Source organism: Stegostoma tigrinum, chromosome 28 (assembly GCF_030684315.1).
Source record: "Stegostoma tigrinum isolate sSteTig4 chromosome 28, sSteTig4.hap1, whole genome shotgun sequence".
Taxonomy (NCBI): Eukaryota; Metazoa; Chordata; class Chondrichthyes; order Orectolobiformes; family Stegostomatidae; genus Stegostoma; species Stegostoma tigrinum.
The window spans coordinates 11,419,704-11,437,336 of record NC_081381.1 but is presented as its reverse complement, the minus strand read 5'-3'; the positions used below and the strand labels follow the sequence as shown (position 1 = coordinate 11,437,336).

The 17,633-nt window shown below is 42.3% G+C and overlaps 1 protein-coding gene across 1 annotated transcript; it reads left to right on the top strand.

The window, feature by feature from the left end:
• Positions 1-3,859: 3,859 nt before the first annotated feature.
• Positions 3,860-16,532, top strand: LOC125466771 (calglandulin-like). Its single transcript, XM_048561761.1, has 5 exons — positions 3,860-3,988; positions 6,157-6,325; positions 9,465-9,609; positions 15,958-16,058; positions 16,161-16,532. The coding sequence occupies exons 1-5, from the start codon at positions 3,986-3,988 to the stop codon at positions 16,205-16,207; spliced, it is 465 nt and encodes a 154-aa protein (XP_048417718.1). The 5' UTR covers positions 3,860-3,985; the 3' UTR covers positions 16,208-16,532.
• The last annotated feature ends 1,101 nt before the right edge of the window (positions 16,533-17,633 follow it).

Below are 17,633 nucleotides of genomic sequence, written 5' to 3'. Positions count from 1 at the left end.
CTTTAGTTTTTCCCTGGACATTTAACATGGCACACTGGTCTGAAATGAGATACAAAACCTTAGTGCAATTGACTTCGATTGTGAGTTATGGACCAAATTTCAGGGGTATGTGGCAAACAAGGTGGCTATTTAGTGAATAACCTTTGGTCTCAATAGGATTAACTGCCCCATGGAATAAATTGCCACTCACTAGTTAACACCCACTTCTTGCTCTACTTTTAGTCTTACTATTGAGTATAATTACCGATGTTGTTATAATTTGTGACCTGCTCTGGGAAGGATGTAACGTTTATACAGAGAGACTTTTTACATTAATTTGTGCAATATGGACCTTGACCGGCAGGCTGTTCATTGTCCGACCCCAGTCGCCCTTGAGGAGGCAGTAATTAGCCACCCTTCTTAAATAGCTGCAGTTAGCCTGGTGAATGATCTGATATTAATGAAGGGATTTCTAGGCCATTCCAGAGGGCAGGTATGAATTTATACATCAGTGCAGTCACATTCTACACTAAAATTAATCTTTTAGTCAATACTTCTGCAAAAAACACAAAGTAGTTCAAGAAGCACAGAATCAGCAATAGAGTAAACTATGTTGAGCAGATTTATAAATATCCAGCCTGTGAAATACCCACTGGGTCCTTGCTGCTGATTTAAATAAATCCTGTTTAATCATTTGCTTTATTTGGTGAGCTGTAAGTGTGCACTTGGGACCAGTAGACACCTGTCCTGCTGATAGGATTAACATGCTGAGAGTTTCATTCTAATCCAGGCGTTTGAATCCTGAGAGTGAGGGGATGGGAAGATTGTACCTGGTGAGAAATCCAACAAAATAAAAAAACTGGCTTTTCTTTTGACGCAAACTGAGAAAGCAACTCATTGCAAATGTGTCTTTGTGGTAGAGTTAGGGTTAAGGTTGTTTCCTGTTCGAAACCTCTGTTAGAACCAACTCGAGTGCGTATCCAAATGGATAATTGATTCTGCTGTGGGTCCTGTTAGCTCATTTGGTTGGACAGCTGGTTTAAAATGCAGAGTAACACTCTTGTGTGGCTCAATTCCTGCCCTGGCTGAGATTACAATGAAGGACTTTCCTTCTCAACCTCTCCCTTGCCTGTGTCATGGTGAACCCCCCCATCCTCCTCCCCGTTAAACTCACCACCAGTTGTCTCTCTCTAATGAGTGAGCAGCCCTATGGTCCTCTCTGAGGGAGGGCCTAGACCTGAAATGTCAGCTTTCCTGCTCCTCTGATGCTGCTTGTGTTCATCCAGCTCTACACCTCGTTATCTCAGATTCTCCAGCATCAGCAGTTCCTATTATCTCAGTCCTATAGTCCTGTAGTCTTTGTCTATAACACCCTTTCAGGCAGTGAATTCCAGACTTTCACCGCATTTTGGGTGAACGGGTTTCTGCTCCAAACCCCTCTCCCAATTATTTGGAACTTATTCCCTGGTTGCTGAGCTGAGGGAATTGTGAATCCCTAACAACCCTTATTGTTGACAGTTCCCAGCTGCAATCTACATGCCCTGTCCCTGGCCTATGTCCTGTAAACTTGCTCCATTACCTTCCTGCCTGCCTTGTGTCACAGTGTCAGGCCTGATCCAGATTGAGTATAGTTTCCTCGGATTATTTTAAACTAACTTTTGGTTTTATTAAGTGCTGCGTTGGTTCATTGTCATAAAACATTAAATGTTACAATAATACACAATTTCAGCAAAAATCAAATTTTTAACGGCCTCTAAAATTCGTAGATTCACACTCTCAGATGTTCAGTCCTCATGCGCAGTGGAATGAGCAGATTGTGAGCAGGTGACGGGTGCTGATGGATGTGAGCAGTTTAGACACCGACTGAGAATATCACCAGTGTAACTATAACCAGCAGACTGTGACATGCCACAGCACAAACAGACAAACATGGAAGTGTTCTGGTTTTGACTTAGGCCTTGGGGGTTTTGGAATTTCACCTCTCATTGGCAGCGTAAACCTTCTCGCACAAACTAACTTCTCTGTCGGCTACATTTGGATCTAGCAATTTGATGACACCCAAGAGACAGGAAATGATTATTTATTGATGTTTGCTCCTTGAGTTGTTTTGTAAAGACAGTGCCTACCCCATAGTGAGCCAAACTCTGACCACGCTGTTCTGATGAATAATCACCAGCTTTCAGTAGTTAGCCAGTCTATTTGGCCTCTGGACCATGGACCTAGTGAGTGAAAGGTATCTGCCTGGCTTACTATTTGTTCTCACGATACTGTGCTGTCAGGTAGACACATAGGGATAGCAAGTGAGGACTGTGTGATATCACTTTAAGAGGGAATATGCTATTAACTACATAACTGGGATATAGAATGTGACTAATATCAAATGTCACTGCAACTTACAGCACTTTGTGTGAGAGACCAAAGCTGTATTTTCCTGCAAAATTAGTTACAGAGGGCTGAATCTTGCAGTTTTTTTAGTTGAGTGTTGGTTGTGTCAAGTTTTTTGGAGATTCTCACCATGAGGCCTAGCATGGCTTCTCAGTATCTTGCTGAAGCTGCCTCATTAAATACCAACCCCAGTCCAGCTCTAGAGCCCCATCTTACCCTGCATTGTTCCCAGGACAGCTCGCCCCTCACTGCCAGAAGACCCCCACCATCTTTCAATGGTCACTGTTGCCCCAGATGGGCACTGGCGTTCTGATGATGTCCCACTCCATGACACACAGATACTCACAAGATGTCGGAGAAGGAGAAGGTGGCCCCGACCAAGGAGGGGTGGTGGGAGGGTGTGTGGCTGATGGCTGTCCTTCTCTCCACCACCCCCACCTCCTCCAGGATCGATAGAGAAGGCCACAGCACCAGCCCCTGGAAGCCCAGCCTGATGTCAAATGGCTTCTTTCCACATTTGTTCAGTTTTAGAATCACAGAATTCCTACATAGCCCTCCAGGTGGAGTCCAACTAAACTCCTACACAACCGCAGCAAGACCTCACTGCTGCTGTTCTCAAATCTTCCAGCAGTGAAAGTGAGCATTTCATTAGCCTTCCTAATAGCTAGCTGCACCAGCACATTAACCTGTAGTTATAACACAGACCAGACCGGGTAATGATGGCAGATTTCTTCCCATAAAGGACATGAATGAATCAGATATAACAAGGTGTGGAGCTGGATGAACACAGCAGGCCAAGCAGCAGCAGAGGAGCAGGAAAGCTGACATTTTGGGTCGGGACCTGTCTTCAGACCCTTTCCTGCTCCTCTGATGCTGCTTGGCCTGCTGTGTTCACCTAACTCTACACCTTGTTATCTCAGATTCTCCAGCATCGGCAGTTCCTACTATCTCTAAATGAATCAGATGGACTTTTATGACAATGAATTACAGCTTCACAATCACCATTACTGAGACTTTCAATTCCAGATCTTATTAGTATCACTTCAAGTCCCCCAGGTGCCATATGGGATTTGAACCCATGTCCTCAGGTCCCTAGCCTGGTCCTCCAGATTATCATTTTATTGACATTGGCTCCTGTGATTAAGTGATATAGCTCAGAGTATCTTTTAAAAAGGATTCTCAAAAGGGGGATGAAAAGAAAGGGAGCTGAGTCAACTGATCACACCTGGGAAAACAGAAGATACCATTTGTTAAAGAGAATTGACAAATGCAGATGTTCGAGCAGACCCCAAAAGGTATTTTGGCCTGAATGACTATTGCTGATTTATCTAAGAGTGATAATAGTTTTAATGCTCATCACACTTCTATATAGCTCTGTTTAATATTTTATCACGGACAAATTAGTACATGAAAACTCACTTAAGAAAATTAATCCCATCCAGAAATAGGATCCAATGAAACTCTCAGTCAAACCATAAAAGGCAGCTTTAACTTTCAAATCCATGGGGCATTGATAGACTTACTCTATTCAAACTGTGAAGGGTGTGTCAGCTTTCTGCCTGGGCTAGATCACCAGCAGACCAAGTTTGATTCCTATCGCTGGCCTTGTAGTGACAGCAAGATGGTAAGTGTAGTTTGAACTGATATTTTGATGTGAATATGGTGGGCACTAAGAAATTATTTCCTCATGCAATTAACAGTGATCAAAACCAACATTTCCAAACGTAGGCTCAATGGATAAAAGGGTCTTCTGTAATTACCTGCAATTATATACAATGTGTTGCTGCTGTGAGTTTAATTACTGTTTTGAAATGAAATGATTAACTCTGTTCTCAGCAAGACCATTGCACCAGATTCAAAAGGCTGAAGATTTAAAATCTGTAAACAAGGAAACAAATGATGGACAAAATCCTGATATGGCTAACAACTAGGAAACATTTTAACACTTCAGTATCTTAATGGAGTTACTAAATACAACAGAATTTTCAGTAATTTGAGGGGAAACATCTAAACAATAAAGTTGAAAGGTCAAATCTGGTTTCCTACCAGTCTCTGATAAATCCATTGTCTCTGGACAGCTTGAAATGAGCTTAAAAACTGAACCAGTTCTGACCTGGGTGAACTGATCACAGCTAGGACAACAATTTGTTCCCTGCAACAGATTTCAGTAGCTGTGGGTGAAACAGACTTGTGTGATCAAATGACAGAGCTCTTTCAGATCTCATTTTTCCTGTCGATCTCTGCTCACTCATTCCTCCTCCTCAAGTCTCCACTTTCTCCTTTGGAGACAGTAGGAACTGCTGATGCTGGAGTCTGAGATAACAAGGTGTAGAGCTAGAGGAACACAGCAGGCCAGTCAGCATCAGAGGAGCAGGAAAGCTGATGTTTCGGGTCTGGACACTTCTTCAGAAAGGTCTGAAGAAGGGTCCAGACCCGAAACATCGACTTTCCTGCTCCACCACTTTCTCTTTTTCCTTGCTGTGCTATTAGCAAACATTTGAGCAAGGGGCAAGAGTGGGCCATGTAACCTTTCCAGCCTGATCCACCATCCAATAAGATCATGGCCAATCTGGCTATAACCTCAACTTTATGGTGTACAATGTTGGCCCCCTTACCTGAGGAGGGATGCAGTGAAGAGGAGGGTCACTGGATTGATTCCAGAGATGAGCAGTTAGTTTTATGAAGACAGATTGAGTTGTTTAGGCCTAAACTATTTGGAGTTTAGAAGAATGAGAGGAGATTTAACTGAGGTATATACGATGCTAAAGGGATTGACTATGTAGACATAGAAAAGATATTTTCACATGTGGGCAAACTAGAATGAGAGGTCATAGCTTTAGGCTAAGTGGCAGCAGATTTAAAGCAGAAATGAGGAGGAATTATTTCTCTCAAAGGGTGGTGAACCTGTGGAATTGACTCCCCAGATTGTGATGAGGCAACTTAAGGAGGAGAGAGACAGATTTTCAATTAGTAATGGGTTGAATGGTTTGAGAGATTGGGCAGGGAAATGGAGTAGAGGTTGTGATGAGATCAGCCATGAATGTATCAAATGGTGGAGCAGGCTCGAGGGGTTAATGGCCTCCTCCTGTTCCTAGCTCTGATGATCTCAGGTGTTGGTTGGGCTGGGTTGGCTGTATGGTTGGTTTGTGAGTATCCCCTCGGTAATCATGAATCTAAGGTTCAGTGTCCCTCCGGCTAAATCCAAAACAGTAGGCTTTTCTTACCTTTTCCCAACAGGAATATTGGCAGGCCTGCACTCTGTAGTGTGGATCTGTTTGCTTCTGCCAATAGAATGAGAAGGAGCCAGACCAGGGCCCAGGGTCAGGGATGCGGGTGGGGTGGAGATACTGAGAAGGGCAGGGAGGAAGGGGTTGATGTCTGACTGATAATTGTCCCCAGATGTGACCGTAATTCTTAGGAAATACCTGGAAACATTGATTGTCAACTTGAAGTACGGATGGTCCCGTTTGGACTCAATGGATTTACTGAGGCTTGCTGATTTAACACACAGCTTGCCCCATTGGAGTTTCCATCCTCCTCATTCCTGAGTAGAGCCAGCTCCTTCCCCAGTAGGAAGATGGAAAAGGTGGAGAGCAGTCTGAGCCTTTCTGGAGATCTCACCCTGACAGACAGAGACTGCTGGGTGTGGCCTCTTGGTGAGCAAGGAGGGCAGAGGTTCGATGATAAAATTCTGCACTGAGAAACTTTGAGCAGCTGTTGAATGTTTTATTCACACGTGACCTTTGCATCTTCATTTCTAATTGTTTTCCATTCCTTTTATGCTATTCCCAGTCATTGACACCTGAGCTGCTGGCTGAGTACAAAGGCGTGTTTGAAATGTTCGATGAAGAAGGGAATGGCTTAGTGAAAACAGCTGATGTCGCCACACTCATGAGTCTGCTGGGTATTAACTTAACCAAACGTGATTTGGCACAAATGGCCAAGGATGTGGATAAAGAGGGTGAGAACATTTCTGGCTTTCCTGCTGAGATGTCAGGACCAAAGGATGGAAGGATTGATTTCTTAATGAAATGATGTTATATCAGAAAGATAAATGCCCAATAAAGACAGGGCAATATTTATCATAACCCTGGGTGGGGGAAGCAGTTAGTAGACTGGAGATAAGTGGATATCTCTTTGACAGATGTAGCACAGAATTGATGGGCAGAAAGACCTACATGTGTGCTGTTTCATCTGAACTGTTAATTTGCCTGGGAGATTTTAATTCCGAGTTGCTCAGTGGGGAGGTGGAAAGGTAGTATGGTAAGTGGGTTAGTAATTCTGAATCCCAGTAATCCAGCAAAGTGACTGGCTATTAACTGCCCTCAGAAATGGCCTGAGCAAGCTACTGAAGGGGAATTGGTGGTGGTCAATAAATGCTCCCGTGAGTGAATTAAAACATTCAATTACCAGGGTGTAATAACTGCAGGGGTTCAGCTGCAGTTCAAGCTATTGCAAACTCAGGCTGGCTCAGCAGGAAAGGTTACAATCAGCCACTTCACCCCAGGAAAGGAAATGTTTCAGGAAATAAAAATGGATTCATGGTTCAAAGGGTAGGGTTCATTTCCTACAGACACATCTGATAACAACCAATTGTAACAGCTGATGAGACTATGTATTGTCTTCACATTTAAATATATTTTATTTATTCATAGAATGTGGGCATCTCTAGTTAGCCATCATTTATTGCCCAGCCCTAATTTCCCAGAGGGCATCTAAGAGTCGGTCACATTGCTGTGGGTCTGGAGTCACATGAAGGCCAGACCAGGTAAGGATGGCAGTTTCCTTCCCTAAAGGACATTAATGAACCAGATGGGTTTTTCCCCGACAAAAAGCAATGGTTTCACAGTCATCATTAGAATCTCACTGCTGGATGTTTTATTAAATTCAAATTCCACCATTTACCACAGCAGGATTCACACTGGGGTTCTAGTGGCTCTGTATTAACAGTCCAGCAATAATACCATTAGGCCATCATCTCCCCACCCATACAAATAGCACCAGGAAAGTTAAACAAGAAATCATTTGTCACAGAGGTCAAACAGTCATAGAATCATAGAGCTGTACAGCATGGAAATATATCCTTTGGTCCAAATTGTCCATGCTGACTAAATATCAAATTAACCTAGTCTCATTTGCCAGCATTTGGCCCATATCCCTCTAGACCCTTCCTATTCACATACCCATCCAGATGCCTTTTAAATGTTATTGTACCAGTGTCCACTACCTCCTCTGGCAGCCCATTCCATACATGTATCACTCTCTGCATGAAAAAGTTGCCCCTCAAGTCCCTTTTAAATCTCTCCCCTCTCACCGTAAACCTATGCCCTCTTTTTTGGACTCTCCCACCCTGGGGAAAAGACCTCGTCTATTCACCCTATCCATACCCCTCATGATCTTCTAAACCTCTGTAAGGTCAGCCCTGAGCCTCTGACACTCCAGGGAAAATAGCCACAGCCTATGCAGCCTCTCCCTGTAGCTCAAACCCTCCAACCCGGGCAACATCCTTCTAAATCTTTTCTGTTTCAAGTTTCACAACATCCTTCCAATAACAGGGACACCAGCATTGAATGCAGTATTCCAAAAGTGACGCAACCAATGTCCTGCAAAATGAGCTCCCAACGCCTGTACTGAGTGCATTGACCAATAAAGACAAGCAAACCTACAACATTCACTATCCTGTCTCCCTGTGATTCCATTTTTAAGGAGCTATGAACCTACACTCCAAGGTCTCTTTGATCAGCAACACTCCCCAGGACCTTACCATTCAGTGTACAAGTCCTGAACTGATTTGCCTTTAAAAAAAAACAGCACCTCACATTTGTCAAAGTAAATTCCATCTGCCGCTTCTCGGCCCATTGGCCAATCTGATCAAGATCCTGTTGTACTCTAAGGTAACCTTCTTCACTGTCCACTACACCTCCCATTTTGGTGTCATCTGCAAACTTACTAACCGTAACTCCTACGTTCACATCCAAATCATTTTATATAAATGACAAAAAGCAGTGGACCCAGCACCGATCCTTGTGGCACACCGCTGGTCACAGGCCTCCAACCTGAAAAACAACACTTCACCACCTCCAAAGTTTTGGCACAGGTCCGTAGCTCAGGTTGTGGGTGAGGTTGTTGACTTGCTCACCGAACTGGCTTGCCCTTGTTCAGACGTTTTGTCACCATGCTCGGTAACATCAGTGGAGCCTCTGATGAAGCGGTAATTCTTCTCTGCTTGGAACTTACACTGTCCGGCCTGTTATGGTGAGTACTGTCATTTTCGGTTTCGATCTGTATGTGTTTGTATATGGAGTTCAATTCTATATGTTTGTTGATTGCATTATTTGCATGGTATTTTGTAAACCATGTTGGTTCTGCATGTTGTGGGAATAGGGTCTTTAATCATTATGAGAACATTTACAAACACTTGTGGTTTACAAAATACCCTGCAACGACTGTCACAAACATTACATCGGACAGACAGGAAGGAAACTAGCTAGCAGCAAAACAGGACGATGAACTCTCCTTAATATCATTACACTCAGACTATGAAGGCCATCAGTTTAACTGGGACAAGGTAACCATAGGAGCCCAAGTCAAACGTAGACACGCATGGGAATTCCTAGAGGCATGGTTCTCCACCCATCCTTCAATCAACAAACATGTAGAATTGGACCCCATATACAAATCCAGACAGATAGAAACCGGAAATGACAGTACTCACTATCACAGGCCGGACAGTGTAAATTCCAAGTGAAGTAGAATGACTGTTTCATCAGAGGCTTCACTGATGATGTTACTGAGCCTGGTGACACACATGTCTGAATGAATACAAACCAGCTTGGCCAGCAAGTCAACCTCATCCACCACCCCTCTCCATCTTCTACCTTTGAGCCAAATAGCCAGTTCTCCCTGTATTCCATACGATCCAACCTTGGGAACCCACCTACCATGACGAACCCTGTTGAACACCTTACTGAAGTCTTTATAGATCACATCCACTACTCTGCTCTCATCAATCCTCTTTGTTACTTCTTCAAAAAAAACTCAATCAAGTTAGTGAGGTGTAGAGAAGAAAGCTCACAATTGTTCTGGTGTTCATTTAACAGGGAAAGGAACATTTAACTGTGAGAATTTCCTGGCGCTGATGGGAGATTATCATGAAAAATCAAAGAATCAGGATAAAGAACTGAAGGAAGCCTTTTTGGTGTTTGACCCAGACAGAAAGGGTTATATTGACTGGAACACGTTAAAGTGAGTAGTGTGACGGTCACAATTAGTTACCTTGATAACAGTAGAAAGTCTGCTCGTTGTTACGTTAAAATTTATCCTGAAAGTTGGGAACCTACACTCATGGCTTCCCCTTGACTGTGCTGCCCAGGATTTGTCTTATCTGATCTCCCCTTTTTATTGCCTACTGCAAATCTTGATTGCACTTGTAAATCAATGCTCAGAAAAAGACTCAACCAATTTTGTTGCTGAGTATCAAACAAACTGTTACCTCAGTGTGAGGTCCCTAAAAACAGAAGCAAATGTTTATACTGACTAGAAAAATCCTGTAAATCTCCACCTCAAGCAGTGATGCTTTTCTTGGTGTTGGCAATTTGGAGTGGTTTAGAAAATAAATGTTGGAATTTAAATAATGATTGATCTTATGAACAAACAAATTACAAAGCTCCTAATCACCTGCATATGAAACAGGACATTAAGTTCCCTCTGCACTTCGGAGTTCTGCAATCTCACAATTTGAATATGCTTCTGTTTTAATCTTCCTGCCAAAACAGATAACATCAAACTTTACCAGATTATATTCTATTTGCCACATCTTTCTTCCCTCCTTAACCTATTGATATCTTTTTGTAACCTCTCTGCGTCTTCCTTAGTTTAAGATTGAAGAACAGAGGTGGTCAATATTCTGCAGAGTAAGATATTTAATGCACTATTTACTGTAGCTACTGCAATTTCTGGGGAGTAAGGGATTCAGTTCGAATAATCCAGATGTGATTACAGAAAAGAACTTTTGGAAAAAATTTGGTGGGAATGTAGCATCTTCTCAAACTTCAGAAAAGATTTAAAGTTCTTTGCATGCATTGGATTAAAGTCCAGTGACTGTTGTTAAGAAGGTAAGGAATGAGAAAGTCTGTCATCTGCTAATGGCCATAAACAGCAAGTCGATGAGTTATTCAGTTATTAATATCGCAGAAAGATTACAGCAATCTTCAGCCAGAAGTGCCAAGTGGGTGACCCATCTTGGCCTCCTCCAGTGGCCACCAGCATTACAGATACCCGTCTTCAGCCAATTTGATTCACTCCACGTGATATCAAGAAATTGTTGGAGACACTGAATACAGCAAAGGCTATGGGCCCTGATAATATTCCGGCAATAGTACTGAAGACTTGTGCTCCAGAACTTGCCGCTTCCCTAGCCAAGATTTTCCAGTACAGTTACAACCCTGGCATCTACCGGACAATGTGGAAAATTGCCCAGGTATGTCCTGTATGTAAAACACAGGACAAATCCAACCCGGCCAATTACTGCCCCATCAGTCTCCTCTCGATCCTCAGTAAAGTGATGGAAGGTGTCAGTAACAGCGCTATCAAGCAGCTCCTGCTCAGCAATAACCTGCTCAGTGACGCCCAGTTTGGGTTCCGCCAGGGCCACTCAGCTCCTGACCTCATTACAGCCTTGGGTCAAACATGGACATAAGAACTGAATTCTAGAGGTGAGGTGAGAGTGACAGCCCTTGGCATCATGACTGCATTCGACCAGGTGTGCCCAATAGCAAAGTTGGAATCAATGGATATTGGGGGCAAACTCTGTAGTGGTTGGAGTCATACCTGACACATGGGAAGATGCTCGTTGCTGTGAGAGGTCAGTCATCTCAGCTCCAGGACAACTCTGCAGGAGTTCCTCAGGGGAGTGTCCCCAGCGCAACCATCTTCAGCTGCTTCAATGACCTTCCTTCCATCATAAGGTCAGAAGTGAGATATTTGCTGATGATTGCACAATGTTCAGCTCCATTCATGACCCTCAGTTACTGATGCAGGCCACTTTAAAATGCAACAAGATCTGGACAATATCTAGGTTTTGGCTGACAAGTGACATTCGTTGGATAATCCTTAACTCACTTCATGAGTGTCAGTCAGGCACTGCGCCGATTTCAATTTCAACAAAATAGGTGCCAGCCAATCACTGGGCTATTTTTCAGGGAAATACCTTAGCCAATCAGAGTCAACCTGCTGTTAACTATCAACCAGCAGAATGGGTGCATCCTCCGTTATTATGTCTCTACCTAATAAAGTCCACTTGCCAATGAATCAGCATTTTCCTCTGATCCATATAACTGTTGGATTTCCCCTTGGAAAAGGTATTCTTGTCAAATAAGATAACAAGGCATGGAGCTGGATGAACACAGCAGGCCCAGCAGCATCAGAGGAGCAGGAAAGCTGACGTTTTGGGAAGAAGAAGGATCCAGACCCGAAACATCAGCTTCCTTGCTCCTCTGATGTTGCCTGGCCTGATGTGTTCATCCAGCTGTATGCCTTATTATCTCAGATTATTCATCCTACTATCTCATTCTTGCCAAATACCTGATGAGTGCCAGCTGGAAAGCTTCAAAAAGAAACGTGCCTTTTTCCAGCAATTCCAAACAAATGGGCATTAGGTCAATTACAGTAATGATAAATGAATGAACATTAATACATTCTTGATGGTGGGAAGAAATATTTTGGGGTGTTGTCTGTTTTTGGCTAGCAGCAGAAATACTTCTCTCTGTTAAATAAGTAAATGGGACAAGATCCATAATATATTGCAAACAACTCCAAAACAGTCATTATCTTTACAGCCAGCCTATACCTCACTCTCAGGTGCATGGTCTAGATATATCTGATCACTACTCCCTTCCCAATAAAACATGGGGACCAGGAGAAGAGCATTTACCTCCTCAATCTGACCTGTCACCTCATTTTAAACGTCTGCATTTGGCCCATACCCTTTAATTCACTGCTTCTAACAGTTCTAACAATCTCTGATTAAAAATAGCCCAGAACTTAGGCTTTGCTAAAGGAGACAAATACTTGAAGCTTTGTATCCTGCACCCACCAGGACCAGGACTCAAGAAACAGATTTGATTTAAAAAAAAGGACACCATTTTCTACAACAGAGAACCGTGTGCTGATTGGTCGGGTTATCATTGGCATGGAGATGCAGCAAGAACAGTTAATTGTCAATCTTCATTCTCAGAACAGTCAGATAGATCCTGATTGGTCCAGCATCACCTTCTATTTGCAAAGCGAGTTCTAAATATCTACTGTCCTTTGTGTTTCCTCATTTCATTCCTTATACAACCCTTTTAATGCCCCATCAGAGAGTTAGCAAATACAGTTTGATGTTAGGTCTCAGAGGTGATGTAAACATTGATCAAAGAGGAAGATTTTTGCAGAGTCTTAAAGGAGGAAAACACGGTTGAGAGGAGAGAACTTCAATGAGGAAATTCCAGAGCTCTAACAGCAAACAGTAGGCTCCTACAGACAGAGTAATTAATGTCAGACCTCTCCAGAGGCCAGTGATAGAGCAAATGAAGGAGAAGGTCACTGAAAGCGAGCATAAGGACTTGCGGGATAAATGAGAATGAGAATTTTAAAACTGAGGCATCGCCTGACCAGGAGTGAGCATTGGCCAGTAATGACTGGGACAGGGCAGGAGCGGTTTTTGGGGAGGGCTCAGGCAATGGGCACTGGAAGTTGAAGAACCACAAGCTTATGAAGAGCAGACTTTAAGAGAGAACACTAAAATGGTTTGGAATATTTTGTGCATGCTGTCTGCAATGAACAGGGTGTTCCATTGGAAACACATGGAAAACATTTACATCACATGTAAATGATGTGAGTGTAATATCGGAACAGTTCCTGCATGAGTTTTCTCAAGTTCCATTTCCTCCCAATCCTAGTGGGTAAACAGCTTTGAAGAACCATGGGCAAGATGCTGGAGGACTGGAGAGTGGGTAATGTTGAGCCTTTGTTAACGAAGAGATGTAAGGAGAAAACGGAGAACTATAGACCTGTAAGTGTCACTTCATTGGTGGGTAATTTGTTGGAGGGGATTCTGGAAGGTAGGATTTATATGCATTTGGAGAGGCAAGGAATGATTAGGGATAGTCAGCATGGTACAATTAAGATTAAGGCCTTGGCTGGTGTAGTACAACACAGAGACCCGAGGCGATCAGATGCATAATTCTTTGAAGTTGACAGCACATATAGACAGGATGGTTAAGAAGGCATATAGCACGCTTGCCTTCATTGCTAAGTGCATTGAGCACAGGCGTTTAGACATCACATTGGGTCATACAGAAATTTAGTGCGGCCTCTTTTGGAACACTGTATCCAATTCTGGTTGACATGTCATTGGAAGGATATTAAGCTGGAATGGGTTCAGGAGAGATTTACTAGGATATTGCTGGGTATGGAAGGTTTGAATTTTGAGGAGACACTGGATAGGGTGGGACTTTTTTCACCGGAGCATTGGAGTTCGAGGGGTGACTTTATAAAGTTCATAAAATTATGATGGCTATTGATAAGGTGATTGGCAGGTGCCTGTTCCCTAGAGTGGAGGGATTTAAAGACTGGGGTGAGAGAATAAAGGTTTAAAAAGGACATGAGGGGCAAATTGTTTTCTCACAGAAAGTGGTTTGTGTGTGCAGTGAACTTCCAGAGAAATCTGTGGATGTGGGTACAGTGACAATATTTAAAAGACATTTGGATAAGTACAAGAAAAGGAAATGTTTAGAGGGATACGGACCAAGCACAGGCAGGTGGGACTAGTTTAGTTTGGGATTATGGTTGGCATGAACTGTGTGACTCTATGACTCCAAAACTAGACGGCATAGGTTTCAGGTGAGAGGGAAAAGATTTAAAAGGGACCTGAGGGGCAGCATTTTCACACAGGGGTTTGTGCTTGTATGGAATGAGTGCCAGAGGAAGTGGTGGAGGTGAGTACAGTTGCAACATTTAAAAGACATTTTATGAGGTACATGGATAGAAAAGATTTAGAGGAATATGGGCCAAATGCGGGTAAATGGAAGTGGTTCAGTTTCGGAAACCTGGTCGGCATTGATGAGCTGGGCCAAAGGGCCTGTTTCTGTGCTGTATGACTCAATGACTCTATGTTCGTGAAATGTTTCGAATTGCCATGAGTTTTATTTTCAGCCAACAGTCAGCAGAGGGCATCCTTACATCTCTCATGCGCATTAACCCCTGTGGCAAACTTTTTGTTTGGAAAGGGAAACATTTATACAGCAAAATAAAAACTTTGCAAATTTTAACTGACAAGTTGTAGTAAATACATTTTCTCTAAGAATGACTAAATTCCATTTGATCAGTTGCTCCCTATAATTTACTCAGGTCTGTCTTGGTCTTCTTCTCAAATGTCAGTTCTACAGCACTTTATCATCAGGCTGTGGGGCTCCAGCCAACTGTCCATGCTATATCAGAACACAGAGAGTGAAGTGTAATGGTTCTGCATCCACTATGGATTATGTTTATTTCTGACAATGATTTATGCTTATTCAATATTTGACTCTGTACACAATTAACTAATATAACTTGGAAGCTGTTGATTTACAAAGAAAGCTAATATTTAAATATGAGAATGGTAAATAAATGAATTATGAATCTAGTACACAATGTGTTTATTCTTCATGATTTAATAACTATTTTACTTTCTGTCTTTTAACTTGTCATCCAATTTTCTCCTGCTCCCTCCTGATTGCACTGGCCATTGCTAGGGGTAACTTTACAGGAGAAACTAGCCTTTCTTTTATTACAAAAATATACTTTATTTATAAATTATCTTTAAGTAAGTACAAAAGGTCCAAAACAGTTCTGTACAGACTTTGCAGAAAATACAGTGAAATTTTGACGATCCTCATTACAGCTTCAATCCAGTTACAACAAAAAGAGGCAGAAGTTACCCTCCTCCCTCCAGAAAAACCTATCCGCCTCCCCCTCTCTCCCTATTTATTTCAGAACTTACTCCCCCTCCCCCATTTCTGAAGAAGAGTGTCGGCCCGAACGTCAGCTTTCCTGCACCTCTGATGCTGCTTGGCCTGTTGTGTTCATCCAGCTCTACACCTTGTCATCTCTCATTCTCCAAACCTGACAGGTAGCTATTTATATCCTATTAACACAATGAGGTGATTGCAAGATTTAACAGACCCTCGTTATATTTTGGCAGAAAGACCTCAGACAGTGGTCTTTCCCCACTGATCTAATGTTTGGAGCACTGCCCAGTGTGTGAATCTGGACAGTGGCTTTACTGAATGTAGGAGAACATAGTTGAGTCTGAATCATTATTTAATCACAAGCGTGTTGCCCCAGCCAAGCTCAATATTGTTCATAGACATGTATTTCCCAGGATATAATGTCAGTAATATCCAAAGGTGCACAGTTCAGTTGTGAAGCATTCTCACCTTCACTGAGGCTTACACAGGAATTTAGATTCCTTTGTTTGCCTGATTCAGATCACACACTTAACAACTGGCCCATTATTCTGAAAAATTGCATCTAAAATGTGATATCCTCATGGTTGCTATTTTTGTCTCTCAGATACGTCCTGATGAATGCAGGGGAACCTCTCAATGAAGAGGAGGCTGAGCACATGATGAAAGAAGCCGATAAAGATGGAGATGGGACAATTGACTATCAAGGTTAGTTAGAATTCCAAAGCTGCAATGATGATAACTCGGTGATGGATCCAGGCTGGTATCTGAGGCTGTGGTGATCTGACACAAATCTCATTTCTCTTCTAGAATTTGTTGACATGATGACTGGTGAATCCTTCAAGCTCATCAAGTAAATACATCTGGAGGAAGACTTCCACATGAATGACCTGTGTCATCTCCAGCAGATAATTGCACAATGGTCAACAGTTATATCGAGACCATTTACCTGATGACAAATAGTTCTTTTGTACCAATGAGACCCTGTCTTGTTCTGTGCCTTGCTGATGTCATTACAATTTTATAAGTAAAGAAGAGCAGCCCAGAAAGATTCTGCAGACAATTTTGCTTTGGATTCAACTGTCTCAGTTTGGGCTTTGACTGCCCAGTATTGGGAATTGTCTAGAATTGTCCGGTTGCCTAACATTAAAGAAAAAGCATTAACAACGTGTGTGTGTTTGTGTGGGGATGCATGTGTACAAGCGTGTGTGTCTGTGCATATGTGTGTATACAAGTGTGTGTGCTAGTGTGTCACACTCTCGAATAGTAACGGTCACATTTTTCAGTCACATTTGTCAGCTCACCCCGTGTCTCTACCAAGAAAATAAGTAATTAGCTTTGTCTTGTAAAAATCAACATTAGACAATTGTGTTTATGTAATAGCATATAAACCACTTTTAAGCAAGATGTGGGAGAAAGCTGTTACAGGAGCTAATCCTGCCTCTGAATACCTTCAATAAATCATTACAACTGTGTTGCCTTAAGCCACATAGGTATATTTAAAATTAAAAACCAGTTGCCAGGTTAGTGAGACTACTTGACTGCATAGTCTGATGCCCTCAACAAAAATTAGCTTTGACGGTGCCAGAAGGAAATAAACTGTTTATATTGCCTTTGGGAGTCCCTAAGCCCTGGGTCAGTCATTACTGAGGAATTGTGGTTACTTTTAAAAATTAGACATTGTTGAAAATGTAGATGTTTACCTATAATGGGAATGAACCACCCTCATATGTTATATAATTCCAAAACAGTTTTGAACTCACTGTGTTTGACCTGTCTCAGGTGATCTTTCACTTTAACACATTGATATAATACACCTACCGATGCAGTATGATGACCTGCTGTTTCATTTTTGGTGCCTGAGTTGACGTTTTACTTCTTTTGGACCACAGACTGTTTATACTTTTACATTGCATTTTTCAGATTCACCAAGCTGTTCACGGGAAGTGAAGCAATTATAAAGAGTAAGGTAGACGCAGCATAAAATGTTCTGCTTTTCATTGATATTCTTGCGAATGTCCCAGCCCTTGAGAAGCTTCAATGAAATGTGTCCCCTTTACCAGTAATACTCAAAACCTGTACTACCAAGACACTTTCTTTTCATCTTACCAAAGGCCAATTTAGTACACTGAAATAAATTAACTCCTAATTAAGCTGCTGAAATCAAAAGATTTGGCAGCCTAATGACTGAGTTTAAAACAATAACTGACTGAAGTGGAGCAGATTGATAAAGATCTCTTTTGCTGATGTTGAGAATGTGAAGCAGATTCTGCTGCTGTGCAC